Source organism: Varroa destructor, unplaced genomic scaffold, assembly GCF_002443255.2.
Source record: "Varroa destructor unplaced genomic scaffold, Vdes_3.0 BEIS01000007.1, whole genome shotgun sequence".
In the NCBI taxonomy this organism is placed as follows: Eukaryota; Metazoa; Arthropoda; class Arachnida; order Mesostigmata; family Varroidae; genus Varroa; species Varroa destructor.
Window position 1 is genome coordinate 17,924,429 of NW_019211460.1, and position 25,045 is coordinate 17,949,473.

A 25,045-nucleotide genomic window follows, 5' to 3' on the forward strand; every position below is an offset into this window, starting at 1 on the left:
TTTCTTTTTTTTTTTTGTATATACATCGTGTTTGACGTATTGCCTGTTTCAGAGTTTCACCCTTCCCAAATATAACCGAGCGCTATCCTTCGAGCGCGTCACAGGTAATCAAGCAATGTTCAATATGATCCCGTATAATTCTCCGTCATAGCTCTAGCTGGGAGAGCCACTACCGCAATTTTTTTGAAATCTACAATACAGTCGACGTCCCTCTGTCCACTAGATCGTTACTTATACCACACTCTTGTTCGGTAATTTATACGTACGTACGTACGTACGTACGTAAATGTTTGCCGTTTCGTTCCCCAGTATTCATGTACTCTTTCATATTTTCTTTGGAAGCAGTTCTTGTGGAAGGAAAAATCCGCACATAAACGACTACAGTCGCCACGCCTGCTGGTGCACGCACGTACGCGTGCATTTGAATCATTATTGCATTGCTGGCTAAATAAAGTAGGATCTTCAGGTAGAAACAGAGACCGACCTAGACCAGATACCTCATTGACAGTACCTTAGCCTGAAGTAGTCAGCCAAAAATCAGCGGGCGGCTACAGCAGCGGTTGCAAATAAACAGATTAGTTTTATGAACTTCTGGCGATTTCAGCGACCTTGTGCCCGTCGAGATAGCACGTTATCCGAACAAAGGAAATAGTTTTTATGATCATTAATGGCCGATAACACACGCGAACTGGGTACGATACAAAGAGTCCGGGATCGTGAACAAAAAGAAGATGCGGACCCAGGTTAGGCCATATGGAGTAAGCGCCTGTATAGGGTGGCGCTCACAAGGCACGTAAAGGGGCAGGGCGCAACAGCACAGGCTCTGTGAGCGATCGTTTCGGTCCAGGCATTACCCACCGTTTACTACCGGATAGATCAGCCACGATTGTAGAACGTTACGACTGCCATTTTCAATCGAACCAGCAAACTTCTTTCGCTTTTGCACAGGCGCCCAATGCTTCGCCATACACATATATGTGTGTAAAATGTATATGTTGTTCACGAAGAAAATTTTCAAGGGGCCGATAAAGGAGACATGTTCCCTTTGCTGCGTCCGTATTTTATGTGTTGTTATGATGCGACAGAGAAATAAAGAAAGCGTTCAGTGTTATACAATCATGTTTGAAAGGCCGACGAGCGCGTTCTGTGTGCGTCAACTGTGTTGGCTAAAACTGAAAGCAGACTTTCGGAAACACATCCCATAGTCGCTGTTTCGTGGTAATTTTAACGAAGTGCGGTCACCCTGCACGGACCCGATAGTTTCGGAAGCGCTTTCTGTTTACTTATAAAGGCCCTACGGCTGTTTGGCAGATCATTTTAAAACGTGTCCACAAACCTATAGATTTAGCTTATGTTATAATTGATCGTGACTGCTACGGTTCATGCAGGTGCTTAAGGCATAAAGTGCGTTGCTAGCCGTGTCGAGAATAAGCGTACATTTACGACTGTAGATGAGCACTAGAGCAGTGATCTATTCGATTCAGATAGAACCCAAGGAACGTTCACACAAATGCAAAATTATCATTCTAAATGAAGGAATATTGCCGAAGACAGAGATCGGAACTAGCAGTTAAGACATGTACATAAAAAAAGACATATATATAGGGTATGTATATACCAACGATGACGTTTCCCTGTGTGTAGTTTCCACAGCCTGTGCTTTTGCTTCGTAAACTGGCTTAGTTTAATACGAACACCAGCTAAATACTATTATTTGTTATAGCACAATGGCGTATTATAGAAAAGGCAGCGTCTGTCGACTTTGATGGCGTCAGCAGCAGCTACATCTGTCGGATCGACTGTGGCTGCAATGCTTCGTAATCTTTTCAGTCGGATAGTGGTAATACGCGGGCTTCTTGGTTAGAGCTAGCAGGCAGAGGTCATGGGTTCCGCTTTCAAGTGTGTCCCTCTGTATATCCGCGTAAGTTTGCGTGTGTAGTGAGGGTCTAAGTCTCATTAGTGATGGTACCGTTGTTCGGAAACGAATGTCTTATCTGTCCTTCGTTCGAATAAGCACCCGTTAAAAATTACTAGTCGTTGACTCGTCGGTCGGCTCAGACGTTTTCAGACGTATAGCGGCTAGGGAATAACCATATGCCAAAAGCGTATTATTGTTTATGCCCACCATGTACGGCTATCATCTACGAACAAGTCAACATCTTTTCTTTCCAACCTCCGCTCTCTTCATCCTACTTTTATGAGTCAAGGAATTATCCATCTGAGGTTCTTTCACTTGGCTCCCTGACCATGGGTAGAAAGCGACGTGCGGCCGACAGTCAGTATAGTAATCAGTGGCCGTCAATATCGATACATGATCAATGGCAGTCACCAGTAGTGGGGTAACGTAATTTATTTAAAATGTCATTCACTTACAGAAGGCTATTATTTACTGAATATTTGCAATATATATTCGTAAGAGTCCTGCCTTCGATATGTGCTCATCTTTGTGTAATGTCCCTAAGATCTTTCGAAGCTTGTGATAATGATGCCAGTTTCATAGTTCAGCTGATTTGCTGCATAAAATGACCCGGTGTGCAAATGCTCGTAACATTTTAGGCTAAACTGAGACCCCATGACCTTCTGTCCGTTAGAAGGCCAGACGGTTGAAGGTAAGAGAGACTATAATTTTTGGAGTCGCCGTTGGACAATGAATGCACCCTTAACAGTGAGTGATTCATCTCGTAGCGTTTTATTCCCGAACAGAGCATCACTCAATAACCATGTCGACCGTGGGGTACGACCTCGATCGAGACTCCTCCGTAAGACAACCAGAATTGCAGCGATTGCCTATCGACAGATCTTCCCTGCAGGGTAAACTCATCTAGTACATTTCAAGTTTATTTAATTCTAATTGGTTCACGCTTCAAGGGCCCGCGACACTCCTCGTAGAGACAATTACACCGGTACTATGACACTAAATTGAAAAGTAATTTACAAATCGTTTATCTATATGCACTATAATAGTTAATTATATATTAATAATTATAAGAGAAAACGCGTAAACTCATGTTTGGGCCAATCGAACACCTTTGTGGAAATTACATCCATTGGAATCCATTGGTTATCTCTCCGTGTTTACCAATAAAGGTCCAGTCGACTAAGTGACAAGTTCCGTCAGTGAGTGTGTTACTGTGTTTCATTGGCATAACAGCGGCGTCCTTGAAACTATTTTAAACGCGTGAGACATATCTGACGGTTTTATCGAGTTTACCAATCTCCCATGTATGAGATCAAAAAAGGTATAATCGAATACGAACGCGACTCTCTGATGGAAAAACCTCTCAATTCCAATCCCCAACCCCCCTAAGATTGTCTGGCAGCATAGAAACTTTGCCTTATCGAATGTAGGACATAAAAAAGATCAGGCCGAGATGACACAGCTAAACACCGCGGTAATTTAACATGAAAAAAAAAGCCTAGCGTGCAGCACGTATCCAAAACGTTAATTTCCTTGGCTTCGCTCTTAGAATAACAATATCTTTTTTTTTCTGCACACAGATCTACCCTCTCTGCGTTTGATTTTCACTGATAACTAGCATCCACAAGTTGGTCTTTGTCAGACTTCGCTTTCCATCCTCAAAATTCTATTTCTATTTCTACTTGTCGGAGGGGTTCAATAACGCTGCAAAAGTTTATACTGCACTGCAAAAACCTCTAGTCTTCTATTTTATTAACCCATACTAAATAGACACAAGATAGTGTGCTTAGAAGTCGATGTCTTCAGAAAACCGGCTAAAATTCCTTGATGACAGGCTCTCAAACAGGGCTCTCTGCATTTTTGTAACCTACTATGCAATGAACCTTGACAGAAAGAGCCATTTAACATAATTTGTTTATTACTGCCTGTGAGACCCTTAATTATATGTATATGTTTTTCCTAAGGGTTTAAGGTCGTACTGGAACATTCCTATCATTATTATTAATACTCACTGTTGTTGTGTAATATTTCACTACTCTTCCACTACTCTTCTTCTAATTTCCGTTCGACACTCTCTTAAGACGCCCCCTCATAATAAGCTTGCACTGAGATTGTGGCATAGAAACTTTTGTCTACTTTAGCCATTGAATGGCTGCGGGTACGCCCTTTGCCCCGATGTGTATGCTTCTCTTTTTGTGAGTGTTTGCTTGCCCTGCATCGTAGGACCCTTCTCTCATGCTTGACTATTCTTTGTTTTTTTTTTGTTTGAAGTTATTTTGGCGGTGCACCCCGTTATGTCCCAGTCGTATAAAATGTTTTGATCGTATTTTTAACCACACAAAAAGGTACAGAATGAATGAAGAAGGGAAGGGATGCCGTAAAAGATAGTACATGCAGACGGAGCAGAAAACGCCAGTTCGTAAAGTTGTTTAGTACATGCGCAGCAAAACTTTAAAAAAAAAAAAAAAAAAGGCCACTCGTGGAGCGGTATCACACCACAAAAGTAAAATGAGAGCCCTGTAAGGAAGTCCAGTTGCATACATGATGACGATGATCGAAGCTGCTTCATGTGCTGTGGCTCACAGTCACCCTTCATGTGACAAGGCCGAGACGGGTTGAGCCGACTTGGACGACCCAATTCTGTGGATTGGGTCTTAGCCCAAGCGCTGGGTGCATACACTTATCGGGACGGGAGACGAACTTACTACTTCGATCCTGCAGGTCAGACTGAGCCCCAGTCAACGTGATAACCGGGAAGGGAGAAAAAATTTCAATCGTCTAGCACGAACGCGTATGCAGAACACTTGAGCCAAAAGCTGATATTCAGCGGGATGCTGAAAACCCTACAAGGAAAGAAATACAGAGGCACTTTGTAGGAGAGCTTGCCGATTTAGGCAGTTGCTCAGCCTTTTACTAGCGGCGCGTCATGTTTGACTGCGAAAGGCTGATGAACCCTTTCGGGGCGGATGCGACTGCCGAGCTTCGTCGGAGAAAAAAGCCAGAGAATTCGAGAGAGTGCGAAAAAGGGGCAAAGTTCAACAGTGAAGACTTTTTATTTTCTCTTTGAGTCAGTATTGGTCTTTATACATGAGCGCAAGCAGACGAGGAGATACGTGAGTGTATGTCATTTGCATTGTGTTCGTATAGAAGGGTTTCAGAGAGCAAATACCCATATAAAGAATCAAGACACAGAAAACTTTGAATTAGGCCCACGGGCGCTGCATAGCTGGTCAGGCTGAACGTCAGCTACACAAGCAAACTGGAGGAAAAGGCAGGGGACGATCCTCAAACCTGCTCGAACGTTGTGGGTTTGTAAGGAGTGAATTTGCCGTTGCAGAAGTTTACCACAGAAGAGTAGTCTGCTGATACACCTCCCTGCTAATCATTTGGTATCGCAGTCACTCAATGAATATACATTTTTAGTTAACTAAAGAATTGTTTTATCTATCAAGAAATTAACTTTTTTATTACCTTAGCAAGATGAACTATGTAGAAAGATCGTTTACAGTGTCGCCATTAAAAACTTTGGTACCATACGCCAATGTATACTTTTTTGTATAGGGTTCAAGAAATGCCTGTATGTACCGACCAAGCGGCATTAGTGTAAATCACGGGGGCGCCCGCGTGAGTCTGCAGCGGAAAACGAGGCCGCTACTCAAAAACTTACCCGTAGTTGATTTTGTCCGTATAGTATTTGATCACTACCTATTGTTAAATTGTAGATATTCACTGCTCGAACGTCCATGTCCACTTTTCCTTTATTTTTTTTCAATTTTGAACTGTATCTACTAATAAAGACACATTGCCGCTAGTACCGCTGCTATCAGCAGATAAATACGGACAACAGAATCATCAATCAGAAATAAAGTTGCGTAGAGCGAACGCTTTTTAAGTGGCACTCCTCAGCTCGGGTTGTGCGCATTAGCCATTACTACGTCATTCTAGTGATAATTTCTTTCTCCTTCGGGTAGAAAAATTACATCAACTATCCCCCGTGAAACGTCAGTGCCTACGTTAGCCAGGCCAAACAGACCTCCCTATCCCCTCTGCTTCGACTCTATATCAGTAAAAGCATTGCTGTGATGCAGTAAACGTGCTTTTGGCTTTCAAAGTTACTGAAAAAGAACGCACCTGACACGAAAGCAGCGGCAGGACCGCGACTGGCAGCGATCAAAGATATCGACGGTACCGTGAAAGGTCTTATGCCTCTACTAAGTGCAGATCGAGGCCGCCCACTTGGGCTGGATACCAGGGGGACCACAGACCGAGACGGCGACTTGAGGTGTAACAAGCCAATCGACCACAAAACGTTTGGCTAAGTGTGCGATCAAGTGGGCATCGCGTCCATTATTCGCTATTCACCCGCGTTTGTACAAAGCGGTAATTGGCGTTTCGGTCGACGCAAAAGAAAGACGAGATACGATCGAAGTCGGTCTGTGTTGCTACTGCTGCGGCGGTCTGATTGCCTGATGAGATCTGGTCATGGCGCTGCGACCAGCCTTGTCTAATGAGGGCGGGGCTGTTGTGATGTCCGGGGGGGCATAAATAGCTAGCTATTAGCGCAGGCTAATCAGACCGGTCATCGACTACGTGTGTTCGCGTAGGGGTGTGTGTCAATAAATTTGACCATCACTTCCTCATCTTCGACAATGTCGAACGTAAAGGCCCTCTGTACTGGCGGATGGACAGCCATAGAGCTAAGTGTACGGCAGTGCGTACCAGCGTATGAATTTGACCGAAAAAAAAAAGTTGTCTAGACGAAAAGCACGATGTAAGAAGTACGCGAAAATTAATTTAACATAGGCATTTGCAACTGTACACAAAAACGTATTGATATAGTACGGGCGAACAGATAGCTCTAGCTAGTAGACATTTAGTACTTGATCAGGCCAAAAATGATATTCTATATGGGAAAAAAAAAATCAGGGTCCGTATGGTCAAGATACAACATTTGTTTCAGAACTGAACGAACAGCCATTTCCTTGCATTTGTTCGATTTCATTATTTTAATCGTTAGGTTAGGTCTACATTATCTTAGTTGGTCTGAGCGGTTCGCTAAAAGTTTGGTTCCTTTTTATGTTCTCAGCATCTACTGAGCCCAAATATTTGGGAACGGATGAAAACACCATACTAGCTCAGGATATAATACGTAGTGGCAGTTTCTGTTGTCGCTAAAATGCCTTGGATCGAAACGGGAGCCGATTTTGCTTGACTAATCCAGTTCAAAGGATACTGTTTTTTGCCGACTGAACATATAGCCCCTAGTTTACTCATCTGGTTACAGAGGTTTCGCATAAAAAGGCGAGCATCGACTCTCCGAGCTTAGAAGCTAGAACGGATTGCCGACAAGCAGAACGCACTATTTCGACCCTCGCAATCGCGTGTCCACAAGGCTAAGCCCTTACCAATAGAAACACCTCAACGCAACGATATTCGGACGGCAAACTGTTTATTCATGCAAGAAACGTTGCTCTCACCTCACTTCACTTGGAGGTTAGACCCGCCAGCACGAACCCATCGTGTCATATTAATGATGACGTCTTTGAACCTGCTAAACAACTGACTAAGTTAACTTCCACTTACAAACTGGATCAGCCAGTCAGATCAGATTAGTGCAAAATTTATATGAAGACCTTCGACATAGACAAGCGGTCCGTTTCAATTCCTCCGTAATTTACGTATTTACCGCCACGCCGATTAGGTCCTGCATCGCCAACTAGATAACTAAAAGGGAGGGAGCGGGGGTACAAAGGAACGGAAATCATTGCAAGCAGAAGGCGTTATCCTTAAAATGAAATTTCCAGTATTTCCGAGGAATTGAACTAGTCGTCGGCATGTTTGGGTTGTTTACTGTGCCCCTATAGTATCGTTTTGTGTAAAAAAAACAAAATAGCCTCTATAATCGTGACTGTTCGGAACATCTCTGCATCAGATATGTATTATGTATGTAATTTTAGTATTTAGATTTTGCGTACAAATAGTTATGGAAACGCCAAAAATAACTGCGCACTAAAATATATCGTTATAATAATATACTAATTATATATTGATACATTATTAAATTACTATCGATACTGGGGCTGTTTCGGGATGACCTTTAACCATCAACTTTTTCTGTTAAAACTGCGATTCTACTGTTAAAAGCACAGGTCACTGATGCTTATAGCAGGCTAAGCACTGGTAGCAAATAATGTCTTGGGGTTCATGCTTTTCTAACAAATACGAACAGCGCAGAAGCCGACGAAGATCGCCAATAAGAAGTTAAACTTCTATGACCCTGAGACGCATATATATATTTTTTTTATCGTTCTATACAATATTGTGTTACTGCTGGGTCTGCAAGCCGGACATTGCTAGTGGGCAGACGTACAGTGAAAACGCCCTTTTTTTTTTTCATTTTATAAAACCGTTGCTATTGTCCATAACTTTTTTTTTGGAGGTTAAGCGGTCCTTGGACTCTTTCTATGGCAAGCAAGTCCCATGGGACCATTTTGGCCAGTACTAGAAGTGCTTCGGTTGACACGGTTCTGTACGCTCTGGCCAAACGTATTGCGACTATTCTTTGAGCAGCGATCTTTGAGCAGTATATCTCTATTGACTTTTGTCCTCAGCGCCATTTCTGCCCATACAGGAGCTGCGTATAGCGCTCTAGCTTCAGCTACTGAAAGCAGTAGTCTTCGGCTACCCTCGGAGGCTCCTCCTACTCTGGGCAGTATTCGCGACAAATTGAGGGCTGCTCTTTCTGCCTTTGTAGCTGCATGTTTAATATGTTCTCTTCCAGTCATTGCAGTGTCAATTATTACTCCGACGTATTTCGCCTTTTTCTGAATGTCGATTTGAGTATTACCCAAAAATATTTCTACATCTCTGGTCTTCTTTTTTCCAGTTAGGTATAACGCTCCTGTCTTTTCCGCGGCTAGCCGTAGATAATGTTCTTCCATCCATCGTTCCATGAGGTGGGGGGGAGTCGTTAGCCTTGTTCTCCAGCTCCACCTCTGTCCGGGCTCTGATTATGAGAGCTAGGTTGTCTGCATATGTTATGGTCTCTATCCCCTCCGGTAGTCCCGTTATTATTATTGTCCATAACTGCTCAACTTGTACCACCCCTAACTTCAGCTGTCGGTTACATTTTATTTTCGAAAAAACTACGTGAACAATTTATACATATTTCTATAACACTCCAATTCGATTTAACTTCCTAAGTGTAGTTTAGGACAAGGGACGAACTTTCGATATTTAACGAATGCACTATTTCAAGTGGTGGGCTGATTTTTCTAGTCGCTACCTTCAAAAGTGTTGATTTTTTCGCGCTAAACTATACTGAAGCTCTCCGCAAGGGAAGTTAATTATTAGTCCATTTTAATATTAGGTAAATGTTTAGTTTTAGCAAATCGAGTGCTCCAGTATCGGGCTTCCGCCAAATTATTTGGTAGAGCCTCAACATCGTAAACGGTTGGCTTATTATCACAATGAAATATTTTAAGCTGATTTGAAATTATCTACGTCAAGCTGAGCAAGGACACATAACAGATCGTCGGTATTACTCACCATTTACGACGATAGATATTTATGTAAAATATTTCTAAATAGTGGCCAACCCAGTACACATTTCGCTTGATGCACGGTCACTACTAACAGGTAATTCGCCGTTTAAAAAATGTATATTTATATAATAACAATAAGTGAGGAGTTTAGGCCTTAAATTCAGATCCTAACGCTGTCAGCGAGCTGAGTGGTTCTAATATAGGACAACGACAACCGACAGAAATGAGGCTTCTGGCATACAGTAAAAATCGTTGAAATATATGTTCTTCTGTAGAAACAGAGCTTGGGAAAAACTGTAGAAGCAAACGCCGTACTCTGCCTATAGCTTTCATGTAGTGTATACCAATGGCAGTATATACAGAGTGGCACGATGGACCAGGTCTACAACCAGCGAGCATCTGTATCAGTTGGAAACACACATTTTCCCGAATAGGAAGCCTATTTTTGCCTCACTTTTTGTATATATATGTACAGTGTCCTAAAAATCCGGTGTGAATGATTATAACTGTAGTTTTTATCTACATGGAATCAATATTTAAGTTACAATAGAAATAGCATAAAATGTTTAATTTTTAATCTATCGCCGACGTTGGAAATTATTACCATTTTGGTCAATGGACCTGAATTGGTCCTTTTTTCATCAAGGTACTCCCCATTTTTGCAGTAAACTTTTCTGTGAAAAACAATAGTTGGTATATCATGAATCATAGAGCTATTTCAAAGCGAGTCTAGACAATGTTATAATAACCAAAAGATCATTCAGCCATTAAAAATGAATTTCGTTTATGGACGATTTTACGATTTACAATTACGAACTGGCTAATTATTTTTGTTCTACCCGAGAAAAACATCAAAACGAGGTTTGATGACTCGAAATATGTAGAATCGTGAGGTGCCAGCCACCCGCCAAATGACTTCAATTGCGTGAGGGGTCGCTGACGGACTGTATATATGAAGTTAAACTTAACAAAATGATATTCATACCCATTCTATTATCGCCCAATGCTATACTTCGCATTGATTCGCTTGTTCGGACAAATTGCGGTGAAGCTTGCAAGCAACTAGACTGCTCTTGAAGGCTAAACCTATCATCCAGTGCTATTGCTGTTGATCATAGGGTTTGACATATATCTACACTCCACTTGATTTCGAGACACAAAGCCAGAAGGGTCGTAATTAGACAGAACTTGTCTCGGAAGTACACTAGCTGGAACTTACGTTAGGTCGTTCACCTAACAATCTAAAGGGCAATATTGCTTTGATAACCTTAATGTCCAATTCACTGTGTCAGCTCTCAATAGACAATTTTCCACATATCAAAGCCAAACACGTGTCTTCGCAGTAGGCAACTCCTATTAGCAGCACCGCAATGAAGCTAGCCCTCAAAGGCTAGCAGGTGTGCAATGTGTTCTAATCAAAAATTTCATTAGAGACATGGCAATGGGGATTATAGGTTTAGTTAAACCAGTTACTACGAAAACACTTGACCTATATGTGGTATAGTGCTTAAATGGTTATATATATATATATACATATTTCCCAGTGATGATGCAGTGGTATCGTGCTGGTTATCTAAACTTAAGCGCAACTGAGGTGATCTAAGTTAAGAGGCAGAGGTCGACACGTTCGTTTCATGCTCGAAAAAGCAAACCATCTAACACAATAAAAAGATATTCGAAAATAAGGCTGGTACCATAACTATTTCGGAACCACTAGGTGCCATTTTGTCGTTATATTAATGGAACAGCCATTGAAATCGTTAACGGAAATGTTACTCGTACTATATATCAGAGCAGTGACGTGTTGTTAGCGGCCCGCCTGGTGGTTCTTTCTCTATGATCAGGTGTCTCTTAAAATAACAACGAAGGTAGCTATGGCGCGTGCCAAGGCTACTGGAGGACACGCGGTCCTTGTCCTCTTCAGTACATTGGGATACAGTTTTATCACAGGTAATTATCAACTTATCATAGCCTATTGTTCTGTTGTGGTGTTACTTTCGACTTCTATAATAGGTTGGCGGGCCCTAGGCCAATTCTCTGTGTGACAAAGCATCGTTACCAAACCAAATGTTTTGGGGTTACCGTAACACTGAAGACCCGGGTAGGTGAACGGAAGATGACCTGAACATATGAGGTATAAATAAATACAAAGGAAGAAAACGTTAGCGAAAATAATAACTCATTTATTATGACTCACCCGGAATGGATTAAAGAGAGGAGTACAAACAACGCATACGTTGTGCCCATATCGTATTCGACGTGAACAAGTCTGTTGCTATTTTTTTGTTATTAATTATATACTCAGCATAAGATAGCTGTATATAGCAGTTATTATAGTTCTTCACCAACAAGACGCTATCAACTATTTTTGTCGTCCCAAGATGAACTACAGCTCAACTTACACTAATATTGGTATAATCGAGGTTTTTTAATACCATGTTCAATATATAGAAAAACGCGTACATTTGTAATAGTTACAATAATAAATCAGTGTAATAAATCAGAAACTTTGGAGGTCAATACAAATTTTACCGCGATCTTATAGTTACACCCGCTTACCGAACTTCACGACCAATGCTATTCGGCAGAAAAAAAAAACTACGCTATCGCAGAAAAAAATAAGTTACAGGGTATTCACAGAAACGTTTGAAGTAATCTGTGACGTCCGCATACTTCGGTTAGATATATTAATACTTTATTAGTTAATGTATTTGCAGAATCTCCAATCGATGGTTTCCAGCAGTGGTCCTTGTAAGGCCGATCAAAATAATGGGAAAATTGTGTTTTTCGGCCAATTTTCATCGTGCGCGACTAACAGCGCCACGTTCTGTGCAACTAAGTCGGAGATCGCAAAGAAGCTAGAAAGCGTCGCCGCACACGTCTAACGTAAAAGGTGACACTGGAAAGAAGACAATAACTGCATCGTGCAAATCTTATCAGTCAGCCCAAAGTCAATACTCCGCTGCATGCAGTCAACATCCGAATGGCTGTTCTACACATAGAATTTGTTTTCGACGAGCAACGTCCGCTACGGCAACGCTAACGTAGCCGTCCAATCAGCATCTCTGTCTGGCTTTTAGATTTATCAATTTCAGCAAGAGCCATCATTAAAAGGAAGATCAAGCAGAAACCTTTCAAAACAGCCACCCTTACGGCAGATAACGGCGCCATCACAACGTCGATCTGAGAAGGAATCACGTTCCTTTTCCCAGCTCGCAGCTTACTTAGAGAAAATGGATCAAATCTTGCAGAGAAGTACACAGCCCGTAAGTTGTTGTCTAAAATGATGAGGATTTCACCTGCCAGCCACAAGTCACCTTTACCTCATCGAAGTCACTAACTCCGCAGAATATAAACGTCAAATACTCAGCGGATTGCCCCACGATATATGTACACGCGTGCCATATGTTCTAACGTGTTCCGTGCCCGTTAGAACTAAGGTGTCACTGATACTTAAAAAAAATAGGGTTTTTCATGACTGAGACGGGTTTATTGCTCTACAACTCGAATACTTCTTACCCATTTCATGGAAACCTACGTCTGCTCATTTCTGTTATGTTTTGCGTAGTTTACTCGAGATGGCTAATAGCTAGAAGTACAGCGAAGGATGCCAGACTTGTGCGTACTTCAGCTTCGGCCAGGGCCATATTTCTATATCGTGATATATGATTCGGTGAAGCACGATTGTTCTCAGTCAAAAGACTCACCTACAAACCCTAACAAGAATATAATACTTATTAGTGTCATAACCTAGAGAGAAAACCAGTGTTAGGCTACATAAATGGCTGTAAATAATGATTAATAAAAGTATGAAACAATTAGCTAATCTGAACGTAATCTCGTCACTTTAGCGATTACGATCATGGTTTTTTGGAGAATTTGCCACTTAGTCTGTCAGACGAAAAGGAACTATGACCAGTCAACGATCTGCCCCAATGTTTTGCTAGCAAAGAATAGAATCTCCCATTGACAGGCGAAGTGGCAATGGTCTATTCAGTATAAGTTGCAACCCCTACTAGCCCTGATCTCAGATCGTATTTGCTGACAGCTTGTTTAAAAAAGCGTATACCACCCTAGATAGCCTTGGTGGTAATTTAAGCTCGCTGAAAGTTCAAATCAACGGTAAGTTCATACAGATCCTAATGTATTATGCATATAGTATAGCAAGTACAATATAATAACTTCTAAAGCAATTTTTTATAGAAAAGATATTTTTTAGATGTGCATAGTTCCTAATTTCCTCTCTTACCTTGCTTTTCGTTCGATTTTTTTTGATAAACCATCCACCGTAGTGACAGCGTTTAATGGAATTAAAATAACTACAACATTTACGTAATTAGTATATTCAAGCAATTTCTTAATAAAATAGATGTATATGTTTGCTGGTTTCCGCTGTATCCACCCCTCTTGTCGTACTCAACCACATATATACATATATATATTTATATATATATATATATATATATAAAAAGCAAAAAAAACTACAAAGCACAGACAATGAAATTTCTTTGACAGGCTTCTTAAAGACTTAGTGGAGCACGCTAGTTCATTTGGAAAATTCGTAGAGCCTCGGGAAGCAGTAGTTTCTATCACGTTTCCCTCTGACCGTTATGCCTTCCGTCACTTCGTCCTGTCCACCTCAGTTCTGCACAATCTATCCACTTCCATTCGCTTTATAATGTATTGCGTTGGCTTCTTTCTACAAGACGAAGCAGTTTGCGTGCTGCCGAGATAACCTTCTCACTTTTGAAATGCCGACTTCCTCGTTTTGCTGGCAACGTACTTGTCTAGTAGCACAGACTACCCTGTGGGTAGTCCTAGCGCTAGTGTTTCTGCTCCGCATCGCCTTCTGCCATTGGATCTCTCTTCCTGGTCTGTTACGATACGAAAGTAAGCTTCAAAGTATACGGGGTGGAAAAAGCGGCAAAAGAGGGGAGGATAAGAGAAGTCGTCGGACTGCCCTTACGCCTGGTTCGTCTGTCTTCTCTTGAGCTGTTGTTCCCTTTTGTTCGTTTTAGGTCCGCATCCTTTTCGGTTTTCGTCTGCAAAAGAGGAATCCAAGCAGAGCTCCTAGTCATCGCTCTTCGCGCGAGGTCCGAACGAAGTTTCAGCTTGAGCCAAAGGAGTTCCAGCTACCCCCGACGAACTCCCACAAGAGACCGACCGAATGAACTAGGAAGGCAACTATTCAGTCCAAATAGGACTTAGCGAGACAACCTCAACTGAACGAGCCTATTGCTGGTGCCACTCTTGCTCAACCCTGCTCTATTGTATCCTATCACGCAGACAATAGCTTGTGCTGAGTAGAACGAACAAAAGGGCATAAAACACAGAATGATGCCATATACGCGGATTTACATTCTGCGTTATAGCCAAGCAAGAACGACACCGATTACTGGGATATATGTCCTAGACAATCTTAAATGGCCACATCTTTCTATTGTTTCAACATGTATATGTTCACACATATATAGTATACTGCAAATAGAAGGAGTCTAAAGTGGCATAAATATTTCGTTTTTTTTTTAATGGTACTGTAATAGTAAGGATTTTTAGATGTGCTCCACTTAGTCCCTACCTTTCCTTTTTATCTTAGCCTAAGCCCATTTCAAAATACCCACTGCTATCTTACGGCCAACCTGGCGTTCGTTCTAGCTATATTCTTGCTCGGAGCTTTTCTCGACGTCAGAAAGAAAAGAAAAGACTACCTCTAGATCTCTACCTTTGCTGTTACGTCACGAATACAAGTTACCTACTGGGCCAGTGAGTTGACTATACAGGCATGGGGAACCGTTGCAGAGTCATTGTCTAAGTATAGGAGAAGTCAAACTAAAGAGAATGATAACACGGGCCCAAAAGCGCTGCAACTTTCCTTGCTTGACCAGTATCCTCAGGGTGCGGGACCATCAATCACGACAAAGCAAACTCCTTTCAAAAAGACAAAGATACAGAGGATGCGTTGGCAATCGCCGTCACTCCTGCGCGGGTGAGGGTCCCAGGGGGTAACCGGCAAAAGGCAGAACGAGGCAGCGGTTGCGAAGGACGTGGCAAACGCAGGTCAAGCTGGCGGATAGAAGCTAGGATGCGAGAAAATCTGTTTAACCCCTTGACCTCGGCTTCTTCTTCGTCTATCAATTTCCCTCTCTCTTTCTCCCTTTCTCTTTTTCTCGCTTTAACATCAACGGAACACGGACGAGGGCGCAGCAGAAGATGTAGCAGACAGCGACAACAACAATGACGACAACGAATGAACGACGGCGTGGTGGCAAACGATGCAGAAGCGTCTCCTGGCACTTATGCCAGTATTTTGCTAGTGGCTGCCACGCAGAGTAGATAAACCGGCATAGCCGGAAGGGAAAACAATAAAGAACAAAGGGGATATCACTTGAATAAAAAAAAACTTGAACTTATGCCTTTTTTGGTGTCCAATATTATTTGTGTGTATCTGCAATAGAACCGGCTACCTTACGTTAGTGAACGTGGCAGGTAAAAAAGATCTTGGCGAAGAGCTTTTTCTTGTAAAGATATGTATTGATCACAAGTGGAATACAGTGGTGGCAAGTACGAAAGCGGATCGTTCTCTTTATTCGAGTTCAAGTTGATTTTAGGCTGACGTCAACTAATGGACTAAAAACTTCTGGACAACGAATGGACTTCACTCTTAGAGAGTCAGTGCTAATACACAGAAGTATATTCGGAAATGTGGCAAAAGCAAGAACTGAGGTGAACCGGCCTAACTTGAGGCTATTAGGTACATATTTAGGACACCAGTGCAACTTTCTACAGCGATGAAAACTTAATATTAACTCAATATTGAGTAATTTATTGCACAATATAGATATGCAGCGGTAAGTTGTGCGCCTCTATGTGTCGAGTTTTTCGTCCGGTATCACCGTTAGGTATTCCATCAAACGGCTGGCTCCCAACACGAAGCTAAATATGTCCGTGCCCGGGTTCGAACCTAAACCGCAACAAGAGTTGTTTGGCTAATGAAACGCGAAATTCTTACTGTCTGCAGCAGTAAGTATCGAAAGCGTTTGTCTTCGTTGTTAGCCTTGTTTAGGCACTTCAATTTGAACTGATATACCTAGCTTCACATAGTGAATGTACATGATCCCTGCTGTCTTATCCACACATATATATACACAGACCGCTTCGAAATTTCTCCATGCTCATGTATTACCCTGAATGTCTATTGCTATGTGTTCCCATTTCGCTAGCAGAGGTCCACGGTCTTCAGATATCGATTTTTCTACTTCCTCGTTAATATTTTCAGATGATGCGTCCTGAGACTTACGAGTAGGCGAAATAACAACGAAAGGGAAGTGAATGACGTAAAATGCCATAGGTCGGCTGTCGCCGTGAGGAGCAAATAAGCGCGAAAGCAATGTCTGTTTTTGCAGTTCATATACTAGAAATCTGCGCCTAATTCTATGGACTATAGATGTTGCAATTGTTGCTGTTAATTGTGCGTCATTACCAAATGTCACAACTTCGAGAGGGTTCTGTTTGATGACGGCTTTTTTAGCGGACCCGCGAACTAGGCTCGTCGACGGTGGAATAGTGCCTCCTGAGGCACCGGTGACGGGCGGCGATCGACCAACATGAGCCAATATGATATTAAATCAAAACGCCAACTCTTACTTCATTGATATTGTTAATATCTTTTGGCACTGCTTGTGTTGTAGTAGATAGGAATCGACAAACAGCAACAGGCAATGCTCTATTCTCGGGTATTGATCTCAAAAATTATTATTACTAAGCATTATTCCACCATGGGCATTTTGTTTCAATTTTTTTTTTCGCCCACAACAGACGTAAACGTATGAACGTACGATTGTATTTCGTTATAGTACTATTTGAGTACTATATTTTGGGACATTTGGCTGGAAGTTGTTGCAGCATAATCAGTACATGTGAGAGGTCAATCGCTAAAAATTATCACATTCTACATGAATATAATTCAACTATTAACTTACGTAAAATAGATATTACTGAAGGCTATCTAACTGTAGAAACGGAAAGAGCGAATAAAAAAAGCCGAGATAAATTGCCTCATTTTTGGCCTGATAAATGCTAATTTATTGTGGCATTTGAATCATACAGAATGCAATGTTAGCTTACTTTTCATTCACAGTGGTACACGTGTGTAAGACCGATTTTCCCAAATCCTACTACACACCATTGTAGACATGCTGCTAGTTTTTGACAATTTCATAGCCTTAAGTAGATTCGATGCCTAACGGCGATACCGAACGTGAAGCTCGAAAAGCAAACTGTATGTATACGTTTAAAAAAGTCTATTACCATTGATAGGGAGTACGCCGCACGCAACCCTGAGCTGTGTCGGGTAGGGCATTTGTTTTCAATGTGGCAAATTCTGTCACGGATTCGGCACGAATCGCCCGGCTGCTCCCTACGGTACAGACAGTACAGAAAACATGATGGGCATACAACGCAATCACTCTTGTGTATGACGACGAAGAAGAAGAACGAACTATTTTCCACAACAGAGAAAAACGTCACTTCTGACTGAAGATTCACAGGTTTACAACAAGTAAACCATTTACAATGTGCATCAACAAATATAATATCATTTCTAGTACTATTGCTATCGATAGACGAGCCATTAGTAGCTGTTTGTCTGGCCCGCTCGATCCTTCATTTCGTTCGAGGTGACTATCAAATAAAACGCCGATAAAATAGTGGTGACGAAGTGGTATCAAAACAGAAACGAGCTAATTGCTGGAGTTAAAAATTGGTTCGTGACGACGGCAGTGCCCTTACTAGGGGCATTGATACCGGTAATAGACGCAACGATACCACAAAAGTGTACAAAACACTAAAATCGTAACACGGACAAGTTACAAGATATAAGAAAACGACGATGAACAGGGACCGGTTAAGGTGAAACGTTTCCGGAAGCACAGTACCTTATATTTCACGGCACAGTAATAGGAAGGCCGCCGTAAGGACACGACCCGCACGAACACTCACGTAGCTCTGCAGTTCTGTTAATGGCGCCGAAGCGACAGAAAGAATCTATTATTTGTATTAAAGTAGTGCGAGCCTCAGAATAGTCGCTGATGGTCGGTAGAGGTCAACTGATGACCAAAAAATCGCGCACGGCCTACCCGGATGATGTTGACTGTACTAAATCAATTGCGAATAGTTAACTTCTTATAAAATGCCTGCTGCTACGCTAGGACAGAGCTTTTATAGTTATTATAACTATAAAAGCTCTTGAATTTATTGAATTTATTATAAATTCAATAGCCTCTGACATGAAAACAAAGGAAAAACGTACGTTGCGTTTACCTTGTACTCAACAAAACAAGCACCACTATTAATAAATGCCTATAGAGACCACACAAATGTGGCACTTTTGAGAGGAGAATAATTGGCTAAAAGGAAACGATCTTACTTTTTCGTTTCCTTCGCTTAATTTCACCAATGACCTAACGAATTTACACAACGAAAAGCGGAGATACGCGATCCGTTTGCAGCGAACAGCGACAGAGTGAAGACTCAATCCAGTTAGTGTACGTGTGACTCTATTAGTTGTTTGGTTTTTGCGCCTTTTTAGTTCGTAGGCAAGGACATTTGTTCCGTTCATGTAGATTTATTCCCTGGGTATAGCGCTTAAGGCTGCGTGCGATGGCCGTAGCGGCAGTTACTGCCGCTGACGTTAGAAGTCATAACTTCGACAAACTTTAACGCGACTTGCCCATCAAAGCTTTTGTGCGTCGTAACTCTCCACCGACAACAATAATGCTATTAGCGTCGGCCTATTTGTGCCATAGAAGACAGAACACATACAACAGTCCTCCTATAAGCTTAAATGTTCACAGGCATTATATGTACTCCCTTTCAAAACGTCAACAGTCACTGATACCACAACAAACGTATTTGTGTATAATTTCATACAGGAAAAGGAGTAACGAATAATAGCAACGAAAGGTAACAGCGACACGCGATTGTGTTGTGTACATTTACGCTGTTATACCTATTTGATCAAATTGATTGGCTCGTTGTCAAAGGTCTGTTTGATGCTGAAACAAGAAAAAATAAACGAGAGAAAAATTGACTTCGCGTAGCAAAACATAACAATTGGAAGATACGATATAACAAGGTTGTCGTAATAAAAATTCCGTACCGCTACATTCTCGATGACCGGCATCGCAAATAGTTCGAGACGTTCTATCGCCTTTCGTGGACTGGCGAGTTCTGAAGTCTTTCAACAACTTCATGAAAAAACAGCAGCAACAGCGGTGCCGTGTCAGAGTTCGTAGGTCCTTTGCCTCGCAGTATTTTTACTAGAAAATGCAGTTTCGAACTACGAGTAAATAGTCCTAGGTCAACAGTTGACAGATGCCGAACTTCTGCTATGAAGGAAAACGAAGATTGGCGGCACTGGAAATCTATATTTAGGTATGTTGTGTAATCCAGTCACATTCGGCCCCGCCTAATTATGTTCAATTACTTCGTCACCTGACCAAGACAAACAGTATCAGACGTAAGAGCGGCGGTCCGATAATGGCTCGTTCGCGGGGATGACCGGTTATTTGGGTGACGGTCTGTGTGTATATAAGCTGTACGTATAGGAATCGATAGAAACAAGGTGTCAGTACTAAATATAGACAACTAATTTTGATCGTGTATGAACTTAATGTTGACGACCCGGTGTTGAGAGCTTCGCTTGTGGGTTGTGAAAGTTTACTCTAAGAACACATTCGTATGCTTACTCGAAAAAATTAAAGGGTTACTTTAGATATAATATAAAACTTGGTTAGAAATGAAACGATCAATCAAATAGAAGCAAACTCTGAACCAACTAAGTCTAAACAGTAAATATTAAGTAATTAAACGGTTAAATCTATTTCTGGTCGATTTAATAGCCACACACAGCGATCCGGCCCTGTCCGACGAATATCTCAATCTTCGACTGCGCTTCCACAAGAATAGCATTCCATTAAACGTAAATAAATCAAAAGCTTTTTAGAAAAAAAAAACCTTTTACCCACATGGATAACGGCCAGTATCGTGGGACAAAAGGGCTCCTTTACTGCGCATGAACCTTGCCCTTGGGTTAATATAGATGTTATGCCAGCGCTTATTTTAGACTCCTGATGCCCTGTGTGCTTTTGGTCTTTTTTCATCATTTTTCCTAGACGATTCATGTTTGCCCTTCCATTCTCTTCTAGTTACAGCGGATTCCTTTAACGTTACACGAATGCAGGTCTCTTCAACCAGCAGTAGCTTTAGCATCTTACGGGTAAAACGATTGCACAAGATCATTATTCAGCTTCACCTGTTTGTTTGAAAGCACAAACAGCATTTATGGGACAATTGCACCTCTGTGCAGTTCTCAAAAAAAGCTGGCAGAAATTCTAAGCCAGAAAGCGAAGGAAAAAGTTCTTGCTTAGCTAAGATTACGAAGCAATCGAGGAAAACGGCCGATTCAACGCGAAGTGGAAGTTAGAAACAGAAATGTAAGTTGTTAGACAGCATGAGAGTATCCTGGGGTACGAAAGAGGCCGTACTTGGTTCTAGTCGGGCTCTGCTAATGTACGAGTTTATACGATCCAAATTTCTATTGCCAATGGCGCTCTATGACGTGCACATAATAATAAATTAAACCTAATAAAAGTCGCTTCAAAAGCTTGATGAATATAGGAATGATATACATGCGCTCTAATGAACTTTATAGAAAAAAAAAATGTTTCCTAGGACAATTGTATTATACTATTGCACTAACGTATACGTTATCTGAAGCAACGATAATCATATGGAGGAATAACCCCTACCGAATGTACGCACACCCCGTCAGCCGTGCGCCTATTGATGTACTTTCTACTGACGAGAACGCATTCCCACAGTCGCCGTCCTATCCTGGCATTGTTTATTTCAAACATGCTATCCCGATATTTAAATACACAAGAGAGCCTATTTCGATTTTCTTTTCGTCGAGCTTACCCAGTAAAAGTTTGTTTGACTTCGATTGTTTGTACCGGTGATATTATAGTTTGGGAAGCAACGTTAGCTGGCAGCAGCGCTTTCAGCAAGAAGAACTGCACTCTTTTAACCGAAGTCACATATACCATTGTATACGGACAGACAGGCGCATCATCTAATACCATTGTACATTATGTATATGGTAAAATTATGTATATGGTATAGTGTTTGTGTGCCTGTACTGGGAAAATGAATGTACATAGGTTATGTTGGTTTGGTGGTTAATTTGGTGGCGGGTGGTTAATTTGCAGCTCTTATTGCGGTGTATGCGAAACGCGCTATACAGTTATGTAATACTTGGGCCTAGGTAGAGGCTATTTAAGGGTGAACCAGTAAGAAATGAGACATTTACAACATGTGGGTGGATTTGCTGGGTCGTTTATAGAGTGCTTGAACTGAAGGGCTATCGAATTATATGGGCCAACTGCGGAAAATGCTACTGAAGAGCAGGTTTTTTTAAAAAAATAGCATCGACAGATCTAAAATCAGAATTTGCCGTTGACCAAAATACGAGAGGAGGTACAACTTTACCATAGCTTAGAATTTTTATATGATATATTGTTTAGCCGACAGAGGGACACACGCAACGGGCCTGTACCTTCGTTACTTATCAGCGTGGGATTTTCTGTTCTAAGCGCACAAGCTAAGATCGAGCGAGGCCCTTGGACATGATTTAGCTGATAGCAACATGTTCAACCATTTCTGTTCAGGAACTCGATGAGGCAAGCATTCGACCTTTCAACCATTTTCCAGGCTGCTGATCATGATGTACCTGAGCAAAGCGGGTGGTGGACAACCGTTCCGATTAGGGAGTAGCATGCACACTCAGACATGCGCATGCAAGTACGCCAATTCGGCGGAATAACCTCTGCCGGCTAGCTAAAAAAAGCGACCATCGTTGTGGATGTCAATTATCAGCGTTGAATTACCCAGTGCATGCAAGGGACTGGGTCAGTCTACTGGAATTTGCTAGAATGCCGCCGAAAGCAACTCTTAGCAAGAATAAGCATAGGGCTGTTTTCTCAGCAGTTCCTCAGCAACGCGAATAGATTATAGATACCATAATGACATTCGGTGATGTAGAATGAACGAACAAAGAAATCGACTGACCTAGCGACCAACATTTAGGGGCAAATCGGTGTGTTTGTATGACGCAAGCAACAGTCTCTGCCTGCAGCACGTGTCCTGGAATGGATACTAGGAAAGACAGAGTGGCAGCTTGCAAACAGCTAATGAGCCTAAAGGAAAGAGTACAGAGATGGTAGACGAAGTCTTGTTGGCAGAAGAATTCGAGTTTGTGGGAAACAACCACAGAGGGGGACATGGGGCGGTACAGAGGCGAGGCCCTGAAAAAGCTGCTACCTTCAGACGAGGGAGGCTAAACTAAAATATCCTCTTGGCTGAGGGCAGGCCAGACTCAGATGAGGGCAGGTATAGATTGGCATTAGGGACATGTAAAGACCTTCACGTTAGTATGTAGCGGGGCTCTGGAAACGAGCTCATCGAAGAACCTTCCAGCTGTTAGATGGGAAACCACGGCAAAGTGCGTACAAATATTGTATACGAGAGGGTGGCCATGATGCTAAGCGTTCCATCCGCAGCCAATGTGGGGGTCTAAAACACCTCCAATGCGACAAGTGGAAAGCAGTCTAAGAATAATTGCTAAATAAACATTATGTGTGCGTGTGTTCGGCTTATTCTTAGGCTGCTGCTACTGCTATGCAATATAATTTGCTGTAGTACTCTTACGGGCATTTGGGATATAGATATATGTGTTATTATCACGAGTATTATTTTCAGTTTTTTCCCGATTATGAATTGCCAATATGGCCTGACACAATGCGGTAGATTCATGGGACAGTCGATGAATTATGATCCCCAGCTATCCTTTTCTTTCGTCATAAGCTAATGCCTTACTTGTCTTTTTAAATCTTTTGTGGGCTCCCGTACACACGGTGGTTGCCAATTTTCAGTCTAGAGATTATACCCGGTAACGGCTGAAGTTTTGTAAAGATTAGGTTATTCAATGTATTTTTACTCGTGTTGTTGGTTTTTAACTAAATATTGTGCCTATAGTAATCCACAATTGAATGCTGACCATGTCTTAAAGGTGAGCGAGATGTGAAAATGCAGGCAGTGAAGAGCGGCTTAGTGGTTGATTTGTCTCTGTAAGTCAACTGACGCCGTTTATTTCGACTTCGGAAGGTTGAACTTGGACTTTCATATATAACTCAAATATATGGTAGCAAATTGTCCAATTTTCCCTTATTCTATATTTTTCCCAAAGCGCGAGGAAAGCTGTTCGTTTAAGATTAGGAAAAATATTAACATTATCCATAAGAGAGAGAGAGAGAGGGATCTGCATTAGCAATTAGGGATACGTAACCACAGACGTAATAGAAACCTATAGAAGCATTTATATCGCATGGCTAAGCTGATTGAGGCTTAAGCCCTAATATGATACTTACGTAAGGTGTTGATGCGAAGTTTTGGTTGAATGTTGTCTTGCCACGCGGCCTCATTCCGAAGGACCTGTGCTACAAAGAACAGCAGTAAAATTGAATATGAACTGGTCCTTGATGGGCACGACGGCCGTGTCGTTGTTATCGCTGCTGTCCGATCCATGGTATTCCGAGCTGCACTTTGAGGAAGAATGCAAGATATCCTTCCTGTTCTCGTTAACACGGGGAAAACGGATCTCTGCAGAGTTCTTGCTTTGAAGTGGTCACATTAGCCGGATGACGTCTCATTCGAAGTACCGTTTACCTTCGCTCAGACATCCGCCTGCCGGATTTCGCAACTCCACCCGTTCAAGTCGCAGTGTGGCCATATCTCTGAAATCAGAGGACATAACAGAAAACAAGGTGAGGATTAATTACCTACACTAAATATTGTAATATTGTATGTATACCATCGATTAGACGTTGTGGCTTTAGCGCGATTACATCGATACATATCCTTTACGAACTCATGATTCTTATTGATCTTACAAATAAGTTCCATGGAATGAAATACAAAGCAACTTTATATGTTCTGAGTTGGATAATCTACCGACATAACAACTTTAGAAACGGTTTCAAATCAAAAGCAGAAAGGGCACTATTTGTTATCAAGCTGAATCGATGCGAGAACTAATTCCGTGTGCTTCATGGCTTTAGAGGCTTTGGAACCGTTTAGAAATGAATCCTTGAGCCAGGAACTTCCCTAGCTTCGCAGAGCCAAGCGCATAACGCAGCGAATGCAATTTACTTTCTATATCTCATTTTCATGTTCATGCAGTATAACCTGGCAACATAGAACCTTAAACTTTCTATATTGTTACCAACGCTTGAGCAAATCATCTAGCGCGGGGAATGCTTATTTTACAAAGCAATTTGCCCCTCGTTTCCAGGTGTGCTTCGTAGACCCTAAACAACACTTCAAGAGCCCAGAAACTACACAAGAGTCATAGTTCTAGTCCTGCTTCTACCAAAAATCGCCAGAAGTCGACTTTGTAACAAGTACCTCATCAACTTTCTGGACACGTGGCGGTGAACAGTGGCGACGGCAGCGCCAACGGGGGCGATGG

At 41.8% G+C, this 25,045-nt stretch overlaps 1 protein-coding gene and 1 long non-coding RNA gene across 3 annotated transcripts in view; one reads left to right on the forward strand and one right to left on the reverse strand.

Annotated features, from left to right (window-relative positions):
* Positions 1-25,045, reverse strand: part of LOC111253767 (semaphorin-1A-like) — a 173,998-nt gene that overhangs the window by 73,866 nt on the left and 75,087 nt on the right. For both annotated transcript variants that reach the window (XM_086976286.1, XM_086976285.1), the window contains exon 5: positions 23,946-24,311. In XM_086976286.1, coding sequence (XP_086832412.1) covers positions 23,946-24,102 — 157 coding nt within the window. In that variant the 5' untranslated portion in view covers positions 24,103-24,311. The remainder of the gene's footprint in view (positions 1-23,945; positions 24,312-25,045) is intronic.
* Positions 1-25,045, forward strand: part of LOC147754403 (uncharacterized) — a 51,959-nt gene that overhangs the window by 19,668 nt on the left and 7,246 nt on the right. The gene's annotated exons all lie outside the window — the stretch shown is intronic.